A 21,831-nucleotide genomic window follows, 5' to 3' on the forward strand; every position below is an offset into this window, starting at 1 on the left:
TGACTCCAGAGCAGAGCTGGGGCGTGATCACATGCATCTGGTTTTATAGTTAGCAGCTAGAGCTGTAGAAACACCTCTTCAACTGAATAGCCCTGCATGTGGTGGGTGTGCTGTAATGTGTATTTATATTGAATAGCCTGGAACACTTCTAGACCACCCCCCCTTCTCACTGAGGCCGTCATTCCTGATTTGAGGTTTCTTAAGAATACAGCTGTCACGCTGTTAGCAAGTAGCCCGTAATTGTATCTGGGCACCTGTCTTACACCTGGGGAGGGCGAAGGAAGAATGACTCATTTTGTTTCTCGTTGGCCAGACCAGCAGCGGCGGCGCTCACTGTTTCCCAGGACTGCGTGTTGGCGTATTTGAAGAAATCGTGCCCCTGGGCATCAGCCCCCGTCAGCTCTCCTACAAGCAGCCTGGTATGCCTGTTTTTCAGAACTGTGCTTTTCTTCAGAGGGACAGACTTAGAGATGGGAAAGGTAGACGCTGATCAGCCAGAGTCGTGAAGGACCCTGTCGTGGAGATAGCCGCGGGGCGGCTGACACTGGCCGCCGTCGGTGCTGGAGTTGGTTCTTGTCTTTGGTGCTGAGGTGATTGAAGACCCCTTGTCGTGACCTAGCTGCTTAGTTATTCTTGGGGCTGGTTTGGCAAGAAGGTGTTTGTTTCTCTTTGCAAAGACAGAAGTTTGGGAAGAGTGTAATTTGTGCTCATAAATGGTTCATCAGAAGACTAGCACAGATTGTTTGCTAAGGAAGCAAGACTTTTTGCCCCTAAGCAGTTTGCGAGTGCCCTGGAAGGTTCTGCCCCCACCTCAGAGTATACAAAACATCATTTCAACATAGAATTGCTCTAAAAAAACCATTAATGATAGTTTATATATTTTTTATACTAAATCTTCAAAATCAGCATGTAGCTTGCCCCCATCACAGCACACCTCCATTTGGACCAGCCCCATTGCACGTGCTTAGTAGACACACGTGGCTGCATGGCCACCTTTTAGTGCACATCTAGAGACCTGATCAAATTCCAGTTTGATATCTTTTTTTTTTTTTCTTTCTATGACCACTTCATCTGGTAACACTGTCTTCTTTCCTCAGGAGTAGGGCTGGGCTGGACTCCATGTTAGTTTTTTTAAATGTAAATATTTCAAAGAAGGCTGAAATGTGAGTCAGTGATAAGCCTCTGGGAACAAGACTTTCTGCATGGAGATAAGGCCTAAAGGGGCTGGGTTTGCCTAGCGTGCCCCTCTGAGCAGGCAGCTCTTCCTGGGTGCAGGGCACGCTGCAGAGGGCGGGGGTGAGCAGGCTGCAGGCAGGCCCGAGCTAGCGGTTTAAAGGGGCCTGCAGCCAGCCCTCCAGGCCAGTGGGGTGAGGGGGGGGGGCCGTGTATGTGTGACAGGCGTGCTTCCCCCAGGCTCCCTGGCAGCAGGAGGCTGAGCAGATCCCCGTGCTGCTCATCATTTCTTGTTGATGTTTTCTCTCTAATATTTTATTTATTTCTCTCCTCTTCGCCCCACCCCCCGCCCCAGTTGTCTGTTCTGTGTCCATTTGCTGCGTGTTCTTCTTTGTCCGCTTCTGTTGTTGTCAGCAGCATGGGAATCTGTGTCTCTTTTTGTTGCGTCATCTTGCTGTGTCAGCTCTCCGTGTGCGCGGCACCACTCCTGGGCAGGCTGCACTTTCTTTAGCGCCGGGCGGCTCTCCTTACGGGGTGCACTCCTTGCGCGTGGGGCTCCCCCATGCAGGGGCACCCCTTTGTGGCACGGCACTTCTTGCGCGCATCAGCACTGCGCATGGGCCAGCTCCACACGGGTCAAGGAGGCCCGGGGTTTGAACTGCGGACCTCTGATGTGGTAGATGGACGCCCTAACCACTGGGCCATCTCTGCTTTCCATCTCTCACCACATTTTGAACCTCTCCTTTTACCCACTGTTTTAGTGTAGTTATATCACAGTAACAGTCAGAATCTGGTCTGTCACATTCTCCCTACAGTGCAAGGAACCCAGATTATCTGGCCATGCCCTGGGCCTCCAGCCCCTCTTGGGTTCTGAGCAGTTCAGGTGGGGTTGGGGGGCCCTGGGCAGAGTGAGGCACTGTCTGTGCTATGGTGACTGGAGTCAGCAGGACCCCACCAAGGAGGGGTGGTCACGTATTACCAAAGGTACCCCCAAGCCTTGAACTTGGGCTGGCCCTTGGCATAGGACAGTCCACGAAGCCTTTAGTCAAGACATACCTGCCAGGTTCCTCCATGTGCAGGGATGAGAGAGCAGTGGCCGTTCCCTGGCCCGCCACTGACTGTTCAGCAAACCAGGTGGCAGCTTAGACCCCAAGTGTCTGCTTTTACGGGGTTGGCCAAGTACGAGGTGGCAAAATTCTTGAATGATTTCTAAACTGCCAGGACTCCTTAATGCTAATTTTGAGAGAAGGGAAGTTGAGGATACCTGGAATCACTAAATTATGTGATGGTGATCATCAAATAGTGATCTTTTAAAACATAAAAGTAATTAATGAAGAGAAAAGGTTTGGAAAGAAACAATATAGAAGTCATCAGGTTGGCAAGTTGTGATTAGGTTTTTGCTCTGTTTTAACATAATTTTCGTTTTGGTTTTAGGTATCCATTTATCCCCAGATGAATTTCATAAAGAAGTAGAAAAGTTTTTATCTCAAGCAAATCAGGAACAAAGTGACACTATCCTGTTGGACTGCAGAAACTTCTATGAAAGCAAAATAGTGAGTATGAGGCAGAGTTGAGCTCAGTGTGCTTCCCAAGGGCAGGCTGGGGGCACCCCCGTGGCTACAACACACAGATCTCTGCCCAGCACTGGCCATTTCAGAAAAAACCCAAGCCCTGACCTAGGATCTGGTGAGAAAGTCTGGGCCTTTCAGGTACAGCATTGTGGCCGTCGTGTAGTTTTTGGCTCCCATGGGCCTGCCCTGGTGACGTAGCCGATGGTGGATCTTATAAAGTGCGCTTCGGGCAGCCTCTCCTGCTCCCCAGGAGGGTGAAGGTCAGGGTGCGCAGTGGAACAGCCACCAGCCCTGCTTGCTGGCTGGGGTGGGGCGTGTCTGGTGTGGGGAGACGCCCTGTCCTCACCAGGCGTGCTCTTTTGACTCCTGATGCTCCTGCCGCGCAGGGGCGGTTCCAGGGCTGCTTAGCCCCAGACATCAGGAAGTTCAGCTACTTCCCCAGCTACGTTGACAAAAACCTAGAGCTGTTTCGGGAGAAGAGGGTGCTGATGTACTGCACTGGGGGCATCCGCTGCGAGCGGGCCTCTGCCTACCTCAAAACCAAGGTGAGCCACCTGGGGCAGGGACGGGCGAGGGCGCCACTCCTCCCCCTTTCTCGTCCACCCCAGCCAGGGGGTTTCTTTCCCCTTGTGGAGTCCCAGCATGGAGCTTGGATATATGAAACCTGAAGTTCATGAATTTCAAGATGTGAAAAGCACTTAACAATCTTAGAAACTCATTGAGTACAAAGGGAAAGATAGTTAACATCTCCCTGCTTCTCATTCTTTTGCTTGATCCCCAGAAGAGCAGATTCAGTGGCATTACACATCCCAACAGGTGTCTTCTATATTTAGGGGGCAGCAAAAATAGGCTTCTGGGATGAGGGTGAAGGCCCTGCCTGCTGTCAGCACCATCCCCCGGCGGGTGAGGCCGGGCCAGTTGGTCCTGAGGCCTGGGTCAGCAGTTCCTCAGGGCCCCTGACTGTGAGCAGAGGCCAGGGAACACCCTGCTCTGCTGGAGCTCCCCGGACCTCTGCTTGCGTGCAAATCCCCCATGTTCTTCCACACGCAGGGAGTGTGCAAAGAGGTGTTCCAGCTCAAGGGGGGCATCCACAAGTACCTGGAAGCGTTTCCCAATGGCTTTTACAAAGGGAAGTTGTTTGTTTTTGACGAGCGATACGCCCTCTCCTACAACAGTGACGTGGTGTCAGGTAGGTTGACCCCATTCCAGAACCTTCGGTGGTCATCTGACACGCTGCCCATGCTGGCCATTCCACGAGGACTCCTCAGGAAGGCAGGGGAACGGGGCAGGGAAGAGGAGTGGTAGTGCCAGCATTTTCCCGGCAGAGTCGGAGGTGGAAGCAGGGCCAACAGAAGCCTGGTCCAGGGTCCCGCGCTGCCACTGCCTAGCTGGGACCTTGGGCAGGGCCTCGCACTTGGCATCTCAGCCGCCCTGCCCTCCCCTGCTCAGCTGGACTGAGAGTCTGAGTCCAGGTATTTAACCTGGGGTCTGTGAGTAGAATTCAGAAGTTCTCTGAGCTTGGGAAGGGAAAGAATGCTGTCTTTCCTTTCAGGAGCCCCTCACCAAATTGTAGCATTCCTTCAGATCTGGATGTACGTGGCCGGCCAGTGGGGTTAGATGTGCCTGTGGCTTGGTTGCCCTGTCACTTCACCGTTGCCATGGATATCTCAGAATAGCATTTACACTCATCACTGCTTCAGACAGCTCGATAGGAGACCACCACCAGGTCTTCACTGTAGCACAGATTTTTACAAATATTTTGATATTTTGTATTTTTTAAAAATTGGTTGCCTTTTACTCCTATGTATTTTATTTTATGCATTTGAGAACATTTTCCTGGGACTTTGTCCTTAGGCTTCGCCAGACTGCCAGATAAGTCCATGTCACATAAAAGGTTGGGAGCCCCAGGTGTCAGCAGCCTGTGGATCCGCATGTACAGGCCCGAGGGGGAGGCAGGGTGGCGCAGGATGCCTGTGGCCTGATGGCACTGTTGAGCCCACACAGAGGGTGGACAGAGGAGGGATGGAAGAAATCTTCACGAGAGAAGGCTCTTACTCTTTTTGTGTGAGTTTGGCCAAGACCTACTGGCTCTCGCAGCTTCCTGGTAGGACTGCTGTGACTGGGGACTGGAGGTGAATTAGCACTTGGATGGTGAGTGAGGGTTGAGCGGGAGTGTTCCCTTGCCTTCCTTCCTGCCCTTTGGGTTCATTTTAATGGCCCTGTATTTGGGTGTCACTGACAGTTGCTTCAGACCTGCTGCGGAGGTCGATGGGGTATGAATAAGGGAGCGTGCGAGTGGGATTTTAGTCTTGGACAGCTTGATGGGCATCTGCAGGTGAGGGAAGGGGAGAGAAGGCCCAGCGGTTGCCGGGACAAGAAGGCCAGGGGCCTGCGGAGTGACGTTCTCCGTGGTTAACGGGACGCCATCCGGGAGAAACAGGCCGAGGAAGAAGGGTACGGGAGCCTTGGTCTTCAGCGCGGCCCAGCAGGAGGGCTGGGGCCGGGGCCGGGGCCGGGGCCAGGGGTCGGGGCTGCAGGAGGTGCATGTGGACCTGGACTCATCTGGGAAAGAATGCAGTAAAGGGGGTGGTGCTCGTTTTCTGGGCGGGAAGGAGAAACGGGTGAGGGACTGCTAGAATCAGAAGGACAGTTCCCAGAAGCAGCTCCCCCACACAAGCAGGCCTGACGGCGGCGGCAGAAGACTGACCGCCGAGAAACCTCCCCAGGGCGTATTAGTCCTGGTGAGCTACGAGTGCTCCTGGGGAGCTGCAGACACGAGGGGTGCGCGCATGTGGCGTGCGCATTCATAACAAGGGCTGTCCTTGCTTCCCCAGAATGTTCATACTGTGGAGCCCAGTGGGACCAGTACAGGCTCTGCTCGACTCCCCAGTGCCGCCAGCTCGTCCTGACCTGCGGGGCCTGCCAAGGACAGGGGTTCACAGCCTGCTGTGCCACGTGTCAGGACAAAGGGAGCAGGCTGGCGTCCAGCCCCAGCCCGAAGAGCTTTAAAGAGGAGTGCGCGTGCACGGCCCGGCGGCCGCGAGTGCCCAGCGAGCTCTCGCCGTGGAGCCCGGGGCGGGGGCCCGACGGTGGTGTGTGAGCGGCACCCCTGGTGCTCGCCTCAGCTGTCACAAAGCAGGTTTGGGGTGACTGTCGAGCAGCGGTCAAGGCAGCAGGAGCAGAGCACTGGGGAAGTTCAGTGCTTGCCTGTGCCACTGTCGCAAATTGGGCACCGCGTCGGCCACCTGGCATTCCCAGGGGGAGGATGGAGGAGTCAGGTGCTGCTTGGCTGCTGCCCTGAGACATTCTGATGCATAAGATGCTAGAGCCCAGGGAGAAGGTGGGCTGTGTGGGAGGGATGGCACCTCGAGCCCAGCGACCATGCCCTTCTCTGCTGTGTGGCCATTGAGAGTCATTGCTCTTGTCAGCACAGCCGTCCTGATGGCCAGAGGGGCAGGCTGGGGCCCTGGGAGTGGGCTCTTCTGAGCCAAGCCACTGAGGACATCTGTCCCACCCCTGCCAGCCGAGTCTGTCTAGACCAGGGGCCTTTGGCCCACCTCTTCTTTCTGTAAATAAAGGTTTTTGGTACACAGCCACACCTGTTCCTTTGCATGTGATCTGCGGCTGCTCTGGGGCTCCAACGGCAGGATTGTGCACTTGTGACAGAGACCACGATGCCTGCAAAGCCTAGAATCTTTACTACCTGGCCCTCCCCGGAACAACTTGGCCGGCCCCGGGCTAGACCGGCAGTTGTTCTGATGGAGCGGATGGCTGTAAGACGCCCACCTTCACTTCACTGGCTTGGTTTCTGTGAGAGGTCCCCCCAGCAGCCCGCCTCCCCCTGGCACCGACACCACGCCCTTAGCTTTCAATGTTCCCTTTGAAAGCCTCAGCAAGGCTTGGTGACACTCAGTGCCTGGGACATGGTGAGACGCCTTCTCCGTGAGGTCACTCTGCACACTGCCCCACGTGGCTGCCCAGCCTTCCGGCCAGCATGTCCCCATCACACAGATCACAAGAAACACCCACAGCCATGCAGAGACCACCCGGTTTAATGTTAGGTTGCAGCTTCCAGTGGTACAGAGCGCAGCTGCGGCTGTGCGTCGGGCCAAAGCCGAGCGGGTGCGGCCGTCCCTGCAGCCTGGTGCCCTCCTGGGCTGTTGTGGCCTCAGAAGACATTGCCACCTCTCGTTCCCGTGGGCCATCGATGTCCTCCTCCATCAAAAGCCCCTCTCCTCGGTGCTCTGTGACCTGGTCTGTGCTCACCAGGTCTCTGGCCCTGTACTTAAGTTTTTCTGAATCAAATGAAAACAATCCCCAAAGCAACACAAATGCTAGTTTCACTGGCACCATGGTCTACTGAAAGGCACGGGGCATTGCAGCTTCGTGTTTTTGCTGGATCTCAAGAGACGCACATGATGTTGAGGAGGCTGTGGCAGAAATGCTCAAGTTACATGTTCAGAGTCATCGTCTTGGGACAGTTTGGCCAGGATTTCCTAGTTCATTAACACCTGGATTCTCTTCCCATTGTCCTCCGGAGGCATCATTTATAGGCGCGCAAGCCGCGGCTGTTTATTTAAGTGTCAAGGTGGCAGTTGAAGTCTGCGCTTGCCAGGTTGGTGCCGCAGCTGTGGGGCCAGGAGCTTGCAGCACTTGCGTTTGGCCCCAGCCCTTTTCAGATTCTCCTTTGCGTGTCACGTTTTCACATCCATCATGAGGTTGGCGTTTGAGAAGGAAAAATCCTTCCCAACTCCTGTGTTAGCTTGTAGGAAGAGAGCCCCAGGTGTTGAGGAACACTGGGAAATCCTTCTTGGGTGGGACTGGTAAGGAAAGGATGGTTCTGAGCCTGCACCTTTCACCATTGGCTTTTCCTGTCCTCTCACATCCAGCAAAAGGAATCTCCTGTTCTTTGATCCCTGGCAGAGCTCTGTGGCTTCTGGCTTTCTGGCTTTTTTGAAGGGAAAAACATGTTCTCAATCCTACTTAGTGATCAGTTTGACCACTTGAACACTAGGCTTTTAAGCTTAAAGAAGGATTAATAATGATTACTCTGTCTGCTAAGTAGCCAAGACCCACTCCGCAGGCAAGTATTTCACAGTGCTTCTGGAACACATGGGAGAGTGCCGGTAATTCACGTGGGACGTGTTTTCCGTGGTGCTGAAAGCCTGACTGCAGAGCTGCCAGAACTGGACCGCTGGGCCAGGCCTCTGCTGTGACGCCGTTGTCCTCAAGAAGATCTGCCAGTTTGAGGGCTTCCAGGTCTTTAACAACCAGGCTGAACTGGGATGACCGGACACTTCACATTAATCAAATTTTATAAACTTTCCAACTACAACCGCTAGTTACCTAAAACCTTAGTGCATAAAGAACGGGACCACGAAAGGTTCTGGGCACCCTGCCTTCCGGTTTCCGCTGAGGGCACACATCAGCGGGACACGTCCGGCTCCGGGCACGGCTCCGCCACGGCGGCCTAGACGCCGCTCCGGCACTTGGGGATGATGGGCCCGGTCAGGTCCGCAAGCCTCCTCTTCCTCACTGGAAAGGAAAGGAGAGAGGATGTGAGTTGGTCGCGCAGGGCAAGGGACTTGCCAGCTTTTAAAGCATGTAAGTATATTAAGCAGCGCCGTAAGTCTGCTGTTCCTAAAGGCAGCCCTGTAGGAGGTGAGTGGAGGTCGCTAGTGTGGCGCATTCAGAAATGGCTTCTGGATGGCCGACCACACAGGTGGCCCAGCCCCGTGGGGCTTCCGTGGCTCTTGGGCCTGGCTCGATGGGCGGTCAGCTGGGCCTGCGCTTTATGGCCTTGGCCTTGCCCTGGTGCAGACGTCCCCAGGCTGCCTCCTGCAGCATCTGCCGCGGATATCTAACCTTGACATTTTCCTGGGGGCAACGATACAAGCTCAGATGCAGTTCTGGAACAAAGTCAATGCCATCCAGAGCGCCTCTGGCAGGGGTGCAGGCTGGGTCATTAGCTGGAGGAATCACTTCAGGGCATGGTCCCTGTGCTGTGACAAGGGAATTACATGCAGACGAGGACCAGCGGCAAGCCAGACCAGCCACGAGAGAGCAGGTGGCAGCTGGCGCAGCAGAGGCAGCAAGCTATTGCTGAGAGGAAGGAAGTCTATACTAAGATGTCCACTTCCCAAGCTCAGACGCTCGGCCTGCTGCTGTCAGGTGAATGCGAACGTGCTGCAACGAGAACCGACCGACCGTGTATGAATGAGCACGTGAGGCAGGGCCGCTGGTCACCCAGGCTGTGGCTGGGGGCTGGGGCGAAGGTGCACAGATCACCCAGGGGGCAAAGAATAAGTGCTGCCGAGAGGAAACAGCCCCTCAGAACGTCCAGCGGCCTGCGGTAGGCATGGGGGGACGAAAACCAAGCCCCCAGGAGCAGGAGGGGCTAGCCCAGAGGGCCAGGCTCAGCATCCTGAGGCCAGCTGGGCCCGCAGGCCATCAGGGTGACCCCCGCCCCTCTGCGATTGTACCGAGGGCAGTAAAGCCAGCGCCACACAACTCCGAGGCTCCCCGCCAGGCTCCCCATCTCCCCAGGACAGCGGTCTCTGCGTGGGGCTCACACCCCCAGAGCACCTCTCCCCTGGGGGAAACAGACCCACAGCCCGAGAGCTGGCCCAGAGAGGGGCTCGGAGCTTCGTTGCTCCCGCAGCCCTTGGTGAGCACCGAGCTGGACATGTGCGGTGTGCCTGGCGCGCCTCTGCCGGGCCTCTGGGGCCAGGGAAGTGCCACTGCCATTGAACTAGTGAAGAAGGCCGAGGCCAGGAGAAGGCAGTGACTTGACCCCATATCTAAGGGCAGAGCGGGGATCAGAAACCAGGACCCCCAGCGGCCTCCACCAGTTCAGTCACTTCTGTGGAGACTCCTGCCAGGGCCAGAAGGATCCTCGAGGTGCTCACTGACCCCCTCCAGGCTCGGGGGCCCCTCTTTTCCCGCCGCTCAGGACCCCGCCCCGTCTTTGGGCAGCATTTTACATTCATGTCAACGCGCGGCAGTACTTGCTGATGCTGTTCCGTGCCCAGCACAGGAATCAGAAAGACAAAGCACAGCAGGGGCCAGGGTATCCAGGCATGCTGGAGGCTTCAGGTGGCCTGTAGACCCGTCGGGTAGGAATGCGGGAGCCACCCGAGGGTGGGCAGGCGACATGGCAGCTGAGCCGTAGAGGCCCCGAGGACTCGAGGGTGGGCGAGTAGGGGGCCCTCCCGGGGCCCCGGTGCTACCTGGGCTGGTCGGCTCCACTGTGGCGGGGGCGGCAGGGCTGGCATGTTGCCAGCACAGCCTCAGAGCCAGGCTGCCAGTTCAAGCCCCAGTGCTGCCTACTCCCTGCAGGTGTGTTTCCCTCCCGAGCAACGGGGTAGCGACAGCAAGGACCTCACCGGCCACTGAGAAGGTGGAGCGAGCTGGTGACGGGGGTTAGGGCGGCGCCTGCCTGGGAATGTCAGCTGCTGTGACCAAGGGTCCAGGTGCATCCTGGGAGCAACAAGACCCCAGAAAGGGCTGCAAGCAGAGTGGGGGGTGAGCGGCAGCATGCTGGTGGGGAGGTGCCGGGCCTGGGGGAGCCGGAGACCCCTAGGACACTGCAGGATTCCGGCGGGGTGAGGAGGGCGGCGGGAGGCTGGGGTGGCTGTGAGGATAGCAGCCCCTTGCCTGGGATGCTGCTGGAGGACAAGGACAAAGTCTCAGTGGCTGCGGTCAGCCCGGCTCTCACTATGAACGGCGTGGAGACGGTCATCTGGGGTACTGCCGGGGAAGTGCCTGTCGGGACACACCACCCAGCCTCCCTGGCCCTGGCACCCCGCCCTCTCCCAGCAGTGCCCAGCGCCAGGCGCACAGGGTGGGAAGGACAGGCCGCCTGGCTGCAGGGGCTCGGCCGGCCCAGTCACCGTGGGGCACAAAGCAGCTACCACCTCGCAGGCAGGAGCAGCTCAGGCACCCGGAGGCCAGCCGGGGGCCTGGGGCCAGGACAGAGCAGGTCTGAGGGAGAAGGAAGCCTGGGTCCCTGGGCTCTGGGACCCCAGCTGCTGGGGCCCGGAGCAGGCCTGATGCTGCCGACCGTCACAGAGGCTGGGAGAGGCCGGCAGGAAGAGTATGCTGCTGGCTTCACGGCTTCAGGGACAGGAGGAGCATCCTGTGCTGGGAAGTCAGGATTTCCCCTCTGCAGGGAGAAGCCCATGCACCAGCAGAATCAGAAGTTTTTGCAAAAATTAGCCCCTGGGCACAAATCTGCTGTTAAGGCTAGAAACGCAACCTCGCCAAGCGAGCTCTCTGATCACTTGGCACGGCAGCCCTCCTCTAGTGCCCTCTGCGGGAAACCCCAAGGGAGCAGCCCACACGTCCCCAGAGGCCGTGGTTAGCACCTGCCACCCGGCCCAGGAAACGGCCACCAACCCACTTCCCAGGTTCCTGAGCCTGGCACTCAAGGCCCTGGCCTCCCACCCCTGTCCTCGTGAACCCCTGGGCACCTACCCGTTGTCCTGCCTTGGCTCGTGCCTGTCCCTTCCTTCCCCGGGAGCGCCTGCCGGCAAGGTCTAACTCTGATGGCTCCTCCGCTCCATCCTGGCCTTTCTGCTGCCCCGCTCGGCATACCTGCCACCTTGCCTGGCACCACTGCCCTCCCCACACGCCCACTGCTTCCTGCAAGGCCGCGCAAGCCCAGGACGCTTTCCTTGCCTGGTCCCGTCCTCCTAAGCCATCCCCTCACTTTGCCTGCCCATGGAGTGGAGGCATTCCTGAATTTTTAAGGCATCCCGAGTCCTTTCTCTCCTACGAGGTCGTAAAGCTTCTTGAGTCTGAGAAGTTGCCTTAGTGTGCCTTCTGCTGCTCCGATGTCATTCGCGCAGACCTGGGCACGCGGCAGTCCCCAGCAACTGGCTGCTGTAGGTGACAACCGACGTGGTCTGGCTGAGCCACAGCCTACCCACCCCCCTCCCAGCTTCCGCTTCCCCCTACGGGAATTGCTGTTCTAGGGCCTACTGTGGCCTCCGAAGGCCCTGGAGATGGGAGTCGGGCCTGGATTTTGGGACCATTTGGCAGATTCTTAGGCCAAGGGCAACCCTCAAGAGCAGCCACCCCTGGCTCATTCTGGCGCCCCCCTCCCCAAGCACCCTGCATCTCTGCTCATCTGGAACCTCTGTCTCTAGAAAAAAGGCCACCAGCCCCAGAGGGAGCACATCAAAAGCTTAATCGAAGCTGGGAGAAAAAACGGAAGCTATTGTATCTCAGAATAAAACCGAAGGCTTCCGTGCTGGTTCAGAAGGCAGAGCTCCGCTGGGCTGGCCGGGCTCAGGCTGCTGGCTTCCCCAGCAATTCACTTACCCTCTCCTCCACTGCTCCAAATTAAGATTCTTAGTTACTTGTGCTTGGTCTTATTTTATTTCAATTAAGGGCATCTTAGATAAACCAAGTCAACGGGCATATTTTTTTAAATAGGCTTTTCTAGACCTGAGGCTCTAGAAAAAAGTGGCATCTGGAAAAAGCAAAGAACACCCAACACCTTATCAGCACCTCTAAGTGTTGGCTGAATCGAGGGACTTGCTCCTACAGGTGATGGCAGGGTGAGCCTCCACGGTTATTTCCGCAGGTGGGTCCTGTGAGCTCTGCGGTAGACACACCTACACGTTCACCTCTACAATTCCAGGCCCTCCCACCTAGCTTGGATTCATGGCCAGGAAGCAACACGCCTGCACTTGGCATTGTGCTTTAGGATTGAGCTCTTTGCATTTCATTGAGGGCTGGAAACCAGAAAGGGTCATGGGTAGAACAGGTTTGAATTCCATGAAAAACTTGGTGAAGCCGTCGTCTTTTATAAAACATATTTCTCTCATAATTAAATTCCCGCAAGAAGCTTTTGTTTTTAATGCATTATGCTTCCTTCTGTTCTGTAACAAGGTAATGTGTTTTGTCCTGCCCGTGCCTTGGTTCTAGGAAACCAGGACAGAATGATCAACCATGTCCACAATATTGGGTCTACTTACTCCCTTTCTTGGTTTTATTTTCTCTCATTTTCCTAGAGCTGTGTCAGACCCACTCCCTCCATTGCACGCCTGTTAGAAGTCAGCAGGAATAGACGTGATTAAGCACACATCCGACCTCGTGTGCAGCTGGCCCCTGGAAGCAAGCTGATGACTGATCTAGCTTTCCATGCGGTTGACTTCGATACTAATGTACTTATGCTCTTAAGAAAGACTGGGACATTTTCATTGTGTCGAAAAAAAATTAAACTGTGCCTTTAACTGAGATTGAACAAATGTTACCTGCTTTTACCCCACCGCAAAGTTGGCATTGTTAACTTTTCCCTTAAGCACTACACGCAGTCCCGTAGGCCTGGGGTTTGGGTGGTGGCACTGGGGACTTTGAGGCTGGGTCCACAGACTGGGCGACCTGGAGGGCACCCAGAAAGTATTTGGGATGCTTCGCTGTGAGCCTCATGCCTCCCTCGCTCCCCACTTTGGGGTGACCTGCTGGGCGGGCGCTCTGGGCACAGCCAGCTCTGAGCTCTGAGCTCTGCCGGCGGCGGAGGAGAGGCCTTGGGAGGGGCGCGCGGGAGAGGGCGTCCTCAGGGGGGCTTACCCAGGTCGTTGTTGCTCATCATGGCGTTGGACGCCCGCAGCCGGGGGCCCTGCTGCGTGAAGTGGTAGCCGAATTTGAGCAGCGTGGCATTCTTCTCCAGCATGCTCACGATCTCCATCTCCACTTTGTTGCCCAGGGGCTGGCTCTTGGGTCAAAAACAGAACAGCGATCACCACAGGTCATTTCGTCTCACCTCAATTTACAAATGAAGTAGTTGAGGCCCAGAGAGAGAAAGGGATTTACCCAAGATCACACAGCAAGTTGGGAGTGCCAGAGATGCTCTGCTCTGATCGTGTTAGAAGGTCCCTGCCCCCGAATCCCTAACGATCCTCTAACAAAGCTGGAAAAAACCCAGAGAACCCTAACGATCCACAGCGTGGACAGGAGACGGTGAGGGCGTCCATCGCAGTCTTGTTTATACCTGGGGAGAAGAGGAAACGGCCTCCGTGGTCACCAGGAGGGAGCAGCTGCGACAAGGCCCGGCTTGTCCTGGCCAAGAACGCGGGTGCACGTCCCTAGTCGCAGGCCCGGAAGAGGCCCTGAAATGACGCTGAGCGGGGAGGAGCCCCGGGCCCCCAGCGGGCCACGCGATGGGGGCCAGGAGGCTCCACCCACAGGAACAGGGGCGCAGAAGAGGCCTGCGCCTGCGTGTGCGGCGGGGGGGGGGGGGGAGTGTTGTGTTTTTTCATATCTTTTTTGTTTGTTTTCTTTTTGTTTTGTTTTCTTCATATCTTAATGAACTGTTAGAATTTTCTGTTACCATGTATAAGAAATAATAAAAACTAAACAGGCTTTTAAAGACAGAGAAGACAAGGAGTTCCGCTAAGGCCAACTAAGAACCTGGACATTGTGTACAATATACAGGTGAGGAGACAGACGAGAGGAGGAGGATGGGTGCTGAGTTCCCGGGTTTGCTTTTGGCCTCGCCCGCGCCAGACCTGGAGCCGTAGAAGCTGGCCGTCCAGAAACGTCAGCGCTGCAGGAAAGGTGGTCTCTTCCCACCGTGGAATGTCACCCAGCCGCACACAGGAATGAGGGGCTCACATGTGCCACAATACGGAAGAACCCAGAAAACGTCACAGGCACGAAGCCAGTCACAAAAGGCCACATACTACACGACCGCAGTTATAGGAAAAGTCCAGAAGAGGCAATGCACAGAACAGACTCATCCATGGTTGTGGGGGCTGGGGGAGGGGAAAAGGGGTCATGAGAATGGTCTGGAATTAGGCAGTGGTGATGCCCTGTGACTATATGAAAAATCACTGAATTGAAAGCTTAAAGAGGATGAATTGTATGATGTGTAAATTCTATCTTTAAAAAAACACGTTCCCTAGTAAAAGTTCAGACAGCCCAATTAGAAAATGGGCAAATGACACGCAGAGCCTTTTCCTGGAGAGGCTCTACAGATGGCAAACAGGAAAAGATGTTGCAAGTGCAAATCAATGCCGCGACAACGCATCGCCCCATGCCTGTCAGGACCATAGACGTGAAAAATAGCGGCCACTGGGAAGCGGCCGTGGCTCAATCAGCTGGGCTCCCATCTACCATATGGGAGGCCCTGGGTTCGTGTCCCGGGGCCTCCCTGTGAAGGCAGAGCTGGCCCGTGCGCCGCGGAGAGCTGACTCAGCAGGGCGACACAACAAAAAAAGGGGAGACAAGCAAAAAAAGCACATAAGAGCACGCAGTGAATGGTCACAGAGAGCAGACAGCACGCAAAAAGCCACAAGGAAAGGGGGGATAAAAAATTTAAAAATATAGCGGCGACAGCAGATGTGGGGGGTGAGGAGAAACAGACTCGCTCGTGGTGGGAACATCGACAGGCACGCGGCTCGGAAAAGCACGGCCCTGGCCGGCGTCATCTCCCCCGCCCTCAGGTCCAGGCTGGAGCCCGCCGAGGCCTGCTCCTCCAAGCCGCGAGCCCCCGCCTCCCTGCCCCGGCTCCCGCACCCATCCACACGGAATGCTCCCACCCTCTGCAGTGGGTGCAGCCGTTTCCCCCTGAGACACGCTGAAGCCCGAATCCCCAGCACCTCCGGAGGCGACTGTGTTTGGAAGCAGGGTCCTTGCAGACGTGGCCTTGCTGGGGCAGGGTGGGCCTAACCCCAAAGGACCCGTGTCCTCCTAAGAAGAGGGAGCGACACAGAGGCCCGGGGACGAGGGAGGCAGAGCCGCACGTGCCGCAGCCGCAAGCCGGGAAGGTCAAGGCCGGCGGGCAAGCGCCTGGAGCTGGAGGAGGCTGGGAAGGGGTCTCCCTGAGTCCCCAGGGGGAGCTGGCCCTGCTGCCACCTTGATCCCGACCTCCGGCCTCCGGAACCCGGAGTCCAAGGACGCCTGTTGTTTGCAGGCCCCGCTGTGGGAGGCTTCGCTAGGGTCCCTGGTGCTTTAGTGCCCACCGCAGTGAGTCCTGTCCTGAGCCCGGCCCTGGGGACGCCCCCGCCCCATTCGGCCTGGAGAGGCCACCGTGGCTCCTCCCTTCTCCAGCACAGTCTGGGTACCTGCCTCCATTTCCATCTCCCCAACTAGCCCTGGGTTGTCCGGCACAGCAGCCACAAGCCACATGTGGCTGCTTACGTTCAAATCATTACAATGAAATAAAACCTGAAGTCCAGTTCCTTGGCCACCCCAGCACCATTCCGGTGCTCAGCAGCCCCCGCGGCCAGGGGCTGCCATCTTGGTTGGCGTGGCGCTAACGCGCGTCCACCGCCACAGAAAGCTTGGCTAGACCACGGGCCGCTGGAGAGCACCCGGGGCCAGGACCTCGGGTACAGCGTGTGGAATTGGAGCGAGTGGGGTGACAGGAGCACCCCTGGTGCCCGGCAACACGGCAGGCTTGGAGGACGTGTCGGACCAGCCTCCAGGCGGCCCAGCGCGGAGCAGCCCCGGAAGTGCTCCCAGAGAGGCTCCCAGGGTTTCCGAGTTCACCGGCGCAGCTCTGGGTTCCTGTGGGCAGAGGATGCTGGTGACATCCTCAGCTCCCCCCGCCGGGCTCTGGGAAGTGCTGGGGAGAGCTCCGGCCTGTCCCTGGAGGACTCGGCACAGCCCTGGGCTCGGGCTGGCTTGGCCCCGCAGACGGTGCCTGGCGCTCCGGGGCCCCAGGAAGGAACTGGCCGCTCGCGCAGCCCAGGCCGCCCCACTTGGCAGGAAGCCTGGCCTCTCCGGAGGTCACCAGCTGGGGAAGTTCTGCCGGCCCTCGGGATGGGCTGGCTCGGGAAGCACTCAGTCCCCATCCTCAGAGGGGCCTCCAGGGACAGCCAGGGCCGCATCCATGATGCGGGCACTTCCTGTGGCTCCGGCCAGAGTCCACAGCGCCCTGGCACGAATCATCCCGCTCAGTCCTCCATAGACCCTGGAGGTGGCTAGGGCAGGCAGGAACCAGCATCTCCCATCAGAGGGGAGTAAACTGAGTCCATGTGCGGATGGAGGCTGGACCGCGGGTCACGGCAAAGCCAAGGCTTGACCTTGACCGAGGCCTGAAGGGGCTTGGAGGATCGCCTGGGCTCCAGAGCCTCACACCAGGGTGCCAAATTCCCGCTACGTGGCGCTACACCTGCGTGTGGGCGAGAGGGCACCGGCTTGCTTAGAGAACCATGGCCAGCCTCCCCAGAGTGACCACCTCGGAACAAATTCACTGTTATTACATTAGGGAGTAAAACGTAAATATGCAAACATTTAAAAAGAAACCTTGAGGATGCAAAGAAGCCTCATATTTGCTTCGTGCTCAGTCCCTCTGAGCACAGACTCTGGGACTAGGAGAACTAACTTGTTTCCCAAGTGAGAGGAAGCAGCGGGGAGAGGGTCAGGACCAAAACTCAGCTCTCCTACCTGGTTTGCAAATACCTGCTTAGTCCTCCCTGTGCACCAAGCAGTGTCTTTAGCACTTTACATAAGAGGATTCATTTTTGTCCCCCTATCCATCTGTGGACTAGGTACTATTATTATAGTTTCATTTTATAGACAAGGAAGATGAAACACAACTCACATGGCTAGTTAGCAGCAGAGCCAGGATTTGAACACAGGCGATCAGCTCCAGAGCCTGTGCTAGTTCCCACCTGATTTGGGGGCCTCTAAGAGAGCCTGGAAATGGGTGGGAGGAGAGAGGCTACAGGCAGATTGGGGCTTCGCATGTAGGAATGCATTTTAACCATACGGAAGGAACTGTCTCTTCGGATAGTGAGCTGCCTGTCTCTGGAGGTATGCAAATAGAGGGTAGCCCATCTCTGGTCAGGGCTGCTCTAGCTGTTGTCAAGGATGGGGAAGGCTCAGGCTCCATGATCCTTAAGGCCTCTTGGGCCTGCGTTCTGTGAGTCTATGAATCACTTGCTTGGATGGCCTAGAAAAATCTGGAGGGTGAGAGGCAGTAAAGAGCCCAGGGGAGAGGCCGAGCGGCCCTCCGTGCCAGCCGCAGACCAGTCAGGGAGAGGGTGGTCAGGGAAGATCTCTTGCCCCCTTCAGGTTTGCTTAAGATTTGCCTAAATAACTTGTAAGTAAATATGGTCTCGTGAAAAGCTCAAATGCTGCCAAAGCAGATTGAGAAAAACACAAGCCTCCCTTCACAGCATGTCCCCTATCCCGTACCCTCTCCTCAGAAGACACCCCATGGCCAGTGGGTGCATCGCTGCAGATGGCTTGACCACACAGAAATAGTTCTGTTGGGTGGCTGTATTTTTTTTCTCAATTATCTTCTTTAAACGGATTCATGCTTTGCTTAGTGTTCTGCAACTTGCCATTTTTCATCTCATATTTTCTGGAGAGCTTCCGAGGTCAGTGCATTCCTTTATCTGTTTTGTGGTACGCCGCGCCACGGGGGTACTGAGGTTGCTTCCATTTTCCCCCGCTGTAAACGATGCCACGGGGGACCCAGCGGAGAGGGTGGGTGCTCTTCAGGGCAGATGTGGAGATGGGGATGGCTGGTGGAAAGTCAGCACGTTGCAAAGGAGAACGTGACCGCCAGGCGCCCTCCCCAGGGGCCGGACCCCTCGACCTGGCCTTCGGAGCATTCAGCGGGCACGTGTCCTTGCGCCTTCCCCACAACGCGTGTGGGGACACGATCGGACTGGCCAGGCTGGGCAACAGAACAAACCACCACCAACACCTGTGGCCCTGCGCTGTCACCTGAGCACGTGGCTCTGAGACCCCCATTCTGGCAGAGGTGCCACGGGTGCCGAGAGTACGATCGCTGGGTACGATCGTGACCTTCATGCTCCAGACAACGGGGAATACTCGAAAATCCAACTGAAAAGACCCTGACCCAGAGTCCCACGCCCTGGCTGACATTAAAGCTCCCTCCATGTCACAGCTGCTGAACCGTCCTACTCTGCCCACGTGGCCCCCAGAGGCCCCATGACCCCCAGCGCTCGGCTCCACCCTCGGGCAGCGCTGCTGCCGAGAAGGATCGACCTTGCCTGCCCAAACTCTGCTACACAAAATAACGCAGGCGATTCCCCCGTGGAGGTTTACAAATAGGGCCAGGCTGCCAGGATACTTCAAAAGGTGGCGCTTCAGTCCCCTGCCCTCGAGTGTGTGTTGCGCTCCGTCACTCGCTTTTAACCAACAGAAGACGGCAGAAGTGGCTGTGCCATCTCCAAGGCTGCAACGTAAAAGGTTCTTGTGGCTTTCTTCTTTCTCTGCCTGGGATCGCTCGCTCTGGAGGATGTGGCTGCCATATTGAGAGGACGCTCAGGCAGTGCTGCAGAGGGGTCCACGTGGCAAGGAACCGAGGCCTCCAGCTGGTGGGCCGTGGGGAACCGGGGGCTCCAGCCAAGGGCCACGTGAGGGCGCTATCACAGAAGCAGAACCTCCATTCTTCCTCAAGCCTTCAGGTGCCTGCAGCCTCATCCAACATCCTGATCGTAACTTCATCGTAGTTCCTGGGCCTGAGCCAGGCTGCTCCTGGATTCCTGACCCTTAGAAACTGTGAAATAATGCATAATTTTTGTTGCTTTAAGCCACTACATTTTGGGATAATTTGTTACACAGCAATAGATAACTGATACACTCACAGACAATGCTGAACAAAAGAAGCCAGATGCAAAAGGGCACCTATGTGTGATTCCATGTATATGAAGTCAAAATCAGAGAGGTGGGAACAGATGTGGCTCAAGCACCTGAGCGCCTGCTTCCCACACAGGAGGTCCCGGGTTTGGTTCCCAGTGCCTCCTAAAAAAAACAAAACAAAACAACAAGCAAACAAACAAACAAAAAACAATTCAGGGGAGCTAGTGTGGCTCAGTGGTTGAGCGCTGGCTTCTCACATACGAGGTCCTGGGTTCAATCCCCAGCCCTGTACCTCAAAAACAAAAAACAAAACAACAGAGAGGTGAAACTCATCTGTGGTGCTAGAAATTAGAGTATGATGACTTTGGGGAAATACAGATGAGCGGGGGGCAGAGGGGAGCCTTCTGGGATTCTGGAAACATTCTCCAGCCTGTTCTGGATGGTGATTGCACTGGTGTACACATATGTAAAAATCCATGGAGCTGAACGCTTTAGATGTTTTTGCTTTATTATGTATACGTGATTTTCAATAAAAAAGTAAATAGAAGGAAGAAAGGAAGAGAGAAAGGGAGGGAAGGAGGGAGGTAAAAGGTCCTTCCTTGCATGGCCTGCAATCTGTCGCTCAGAAGTCCATCCTCCCACCTGCCTGCCCAGCCCTGCTGGTTCTCGCTGACAACAGAAATCCCAGCTCCCCTCTGAGAGCAAACTGCCCCACAGACATGGACGCGTGGAAACCTCTCTCAATACCTGGAGTGACACACGTCTGTCGCCTCAACGAGACAGAATATTTCCAGGCAGAATTACTTCAGTATGAGACTACAAGGAGGTAGTGGGGAATGAACCCTCATAAATGTAAAGCAGGTGCTCCCTGCTGAGCCAAATCCACTCCTGACACAAAAATATTTCATGCACAGACCAAGGGCTGCTGCTTAGAAGCCAAACGTGTGAGACCCGAGCAGAGGGCCTCGTCGGTGAAACAATCTTGCTCTAGATTGCTAAGAGAAAGAAGCCAGCCTGAGAAGGCGCCGGGCAGTAGGGTTCCAACAACGTGACATTCTGGAAAAGGCAAAACTAGAAATGCTAAGACCAGAGGCGGCCAGGGGTTCAGACGGAGGAAGCGGGGCGGGACAAGTGGGGTTTTCGGGTGGTGAAAGCCTTCTGGGTGCTGCTGCCAGGGTGGAGGCCTCAGCCTGGGCATTTGTCCGAACCCACGAACTGTCAAAAGAGAGGGAAGCCCATGGGAGGGCCGTGGACCTCAGTGCCTGCTATTAATGTATCAGTAATCATTGATACAGAAGTGCCCAGATGAGGTGAGGTGCTAAGAATAGGGGGAACTCGGGGGGGGGGGGGGGGGGATATGGGAACTCTCCCTACTTTCTGCACAATTTTTCTTAATACCTAAAACTGCTCTAAAAATAAAGTTTATTATTTTAAGAAGTCCCGCTCTCTTGGTTTTCAAGTGTGCGTTTGACTTCTAGCCTGCAGAACCTCAAGTCACACTCGGCCTCATCTAAAAAAGAAATGAGGTGGGCCAGCTGCCCTGAGTGTGTGTGGGAAATGGAGAGGGCGTTGCCATGTGTGACAACCTGCGGGTCCCTAGTTCAGCGTGGCTTTGTTTCCTGTCTCATCTAATTTGTGCTGGGAAAATAATCCGGTCTAGAGCAACAAGGCAACGCAATCCATGTCCTTAGCTTCTTAAGCACCTCCTCCCCGCCCGGCTAAGGACGCGCTCGGTCAACCATTGGAAGGTCTTCTTTTGGGGGAGCCCCGGGTCCTGGGACGAGCCTGCTGAGGGCAGCTGTGCTGGCGTTAGGAGGGCAGAACGGTGGTGCCCCCTGCATCCCAGCTAAACGCAGCCTGCCGGACCCCTCCACCCACCTGACCACAAGCAGGTGCTGCCCTGTCTGCCCTCAGTTTCCCCACCTGCTCTCTCCTTTGCCCAGCGCAGCTGTCTCGGGGCAGCCAAGCAACTGCAGGCGGCGCCAGCTTCGCCCGCTGAGTAAACAAACAGCCCCGCAGTCCTCGTTCCCGACTGTGGGTCCCGCGTGGGCTGCGGGGCTCCGGTCACGGCAGGCACAGCTCCCCGAGTCCCTCTCCCTGGCCGTACAGGGCAAGAGGAGGACACAGGTTGGGGACCCTGGTGCTGGGGAAGGGCTGGGGAGGGTCCGGGGGCCTCCGCCTCGCCCAGAAGCAGGGCAGAGGAAGAGGCTCCTGCCTCTCCTTTGTCACATACTCACGCCCGGGGCTGGGTGCCCAGGGAGACGGCTGCCACGCCCAGGCCTCCAGGCTCACCGTGAGGGTCCGGGCCGCCTCCCCGGAGCAGGCAGCACAGCGCCCCCAGACCAGCCTGCAGCCGCTTCCTCGCCTTCCCACCAGGAGCACGGCCCGCAGGCCCACCCCTCACCCGGCGGCCCTGCGCCCCGCTGGCCTTTCTGGCCCTCTCCCTGCCCCCCACCCATCTCTCCCGGGGCAGCCCCCACTGGCCCAAGGACACACTAGTCTTGTCTGAGGGCCC

At 56.6% G+C, this 21,831-nt stretch overlaps 2 protein-coding genes across 4 annotated transcripts in view; one reads left to right on the forward strand and one right to left on the reverse strand.

The window, feature by feature from the left end:
- Positions 1–12,989, forward strand: part of TSTD2 (thiosulfate sulfurtransferase like domain containing 2) — a 35,972-nt gene extending 22,983 nt beyond the window's left edge. For 2 of the 3 annotated variants that reach the window (XM_058302631.1, XM_058302630.1), the window contains exons 6-10: positions 314–419; positions 2,608–2,726; positions 3,131–3,289; positions 3,795–3,933; positions 5,579–6,340. In XM_058302631.1, the coding sequence (XP_058158614.1) occupies positions 314–419; positions 2,608–2,726; positions 3,131–3,289; positions 3,795–3,933; positions 5,579–5,844 (789 nt within the window). In that variant the 3' untranslated portion in view covers positions 5,845–6,340. Of the gene's footprint in view, positions 1–313; positions 420–2,607; positions 2,727–3,130; positions 3,290–3,794; positions 3,934–5,578; positions 6,341–12,763 lie in introns of those variants that run through there. The other variant, XM_058302632.2, reaches the window with a different exon arrangement.
- Positions 6,779–21,831, reverse strand: part of TMOD1 (tropomodulin 1) — a 72,742-nt gene continuing 57,689 nt past the window's right edge. Inside the window, exons 9-10 of the mRNA XM_058302633.2 lie at positions 13,323–13,467; positions 6,779–8,279 (exon numbers count right to left, since the gene is read on the reverse strand). Coding sequence (XP_058158616.1) covers positions 8,215–8,279; positions 13,323–13,467 — 210 coding nt within the window. The 3' untranslated portion in view covers positions 6,779–8,214. The remainder of the gene's footprint in view (positions 8,280–13,322; positions 13,468–21,831) is intronic.

The sequence above is a fragment of the Dasypus novemcinctus genome, chromosome 8 (genome assembly GCF_030445035.2).
Source record: "Dasypus novemcinctus isolate mDasNov1 chromosome 8, mDasNov1.1.hap2, whole genome shotgun sequence".
In the NCBI taxonomy this organism is placed as follows: domain Eukaryota; kingdom Metazoa; phylum Chordata; class Mammalia; order Cingulata; family Dasypodidae; genus Dasypus; species Dasypus novemcinctus.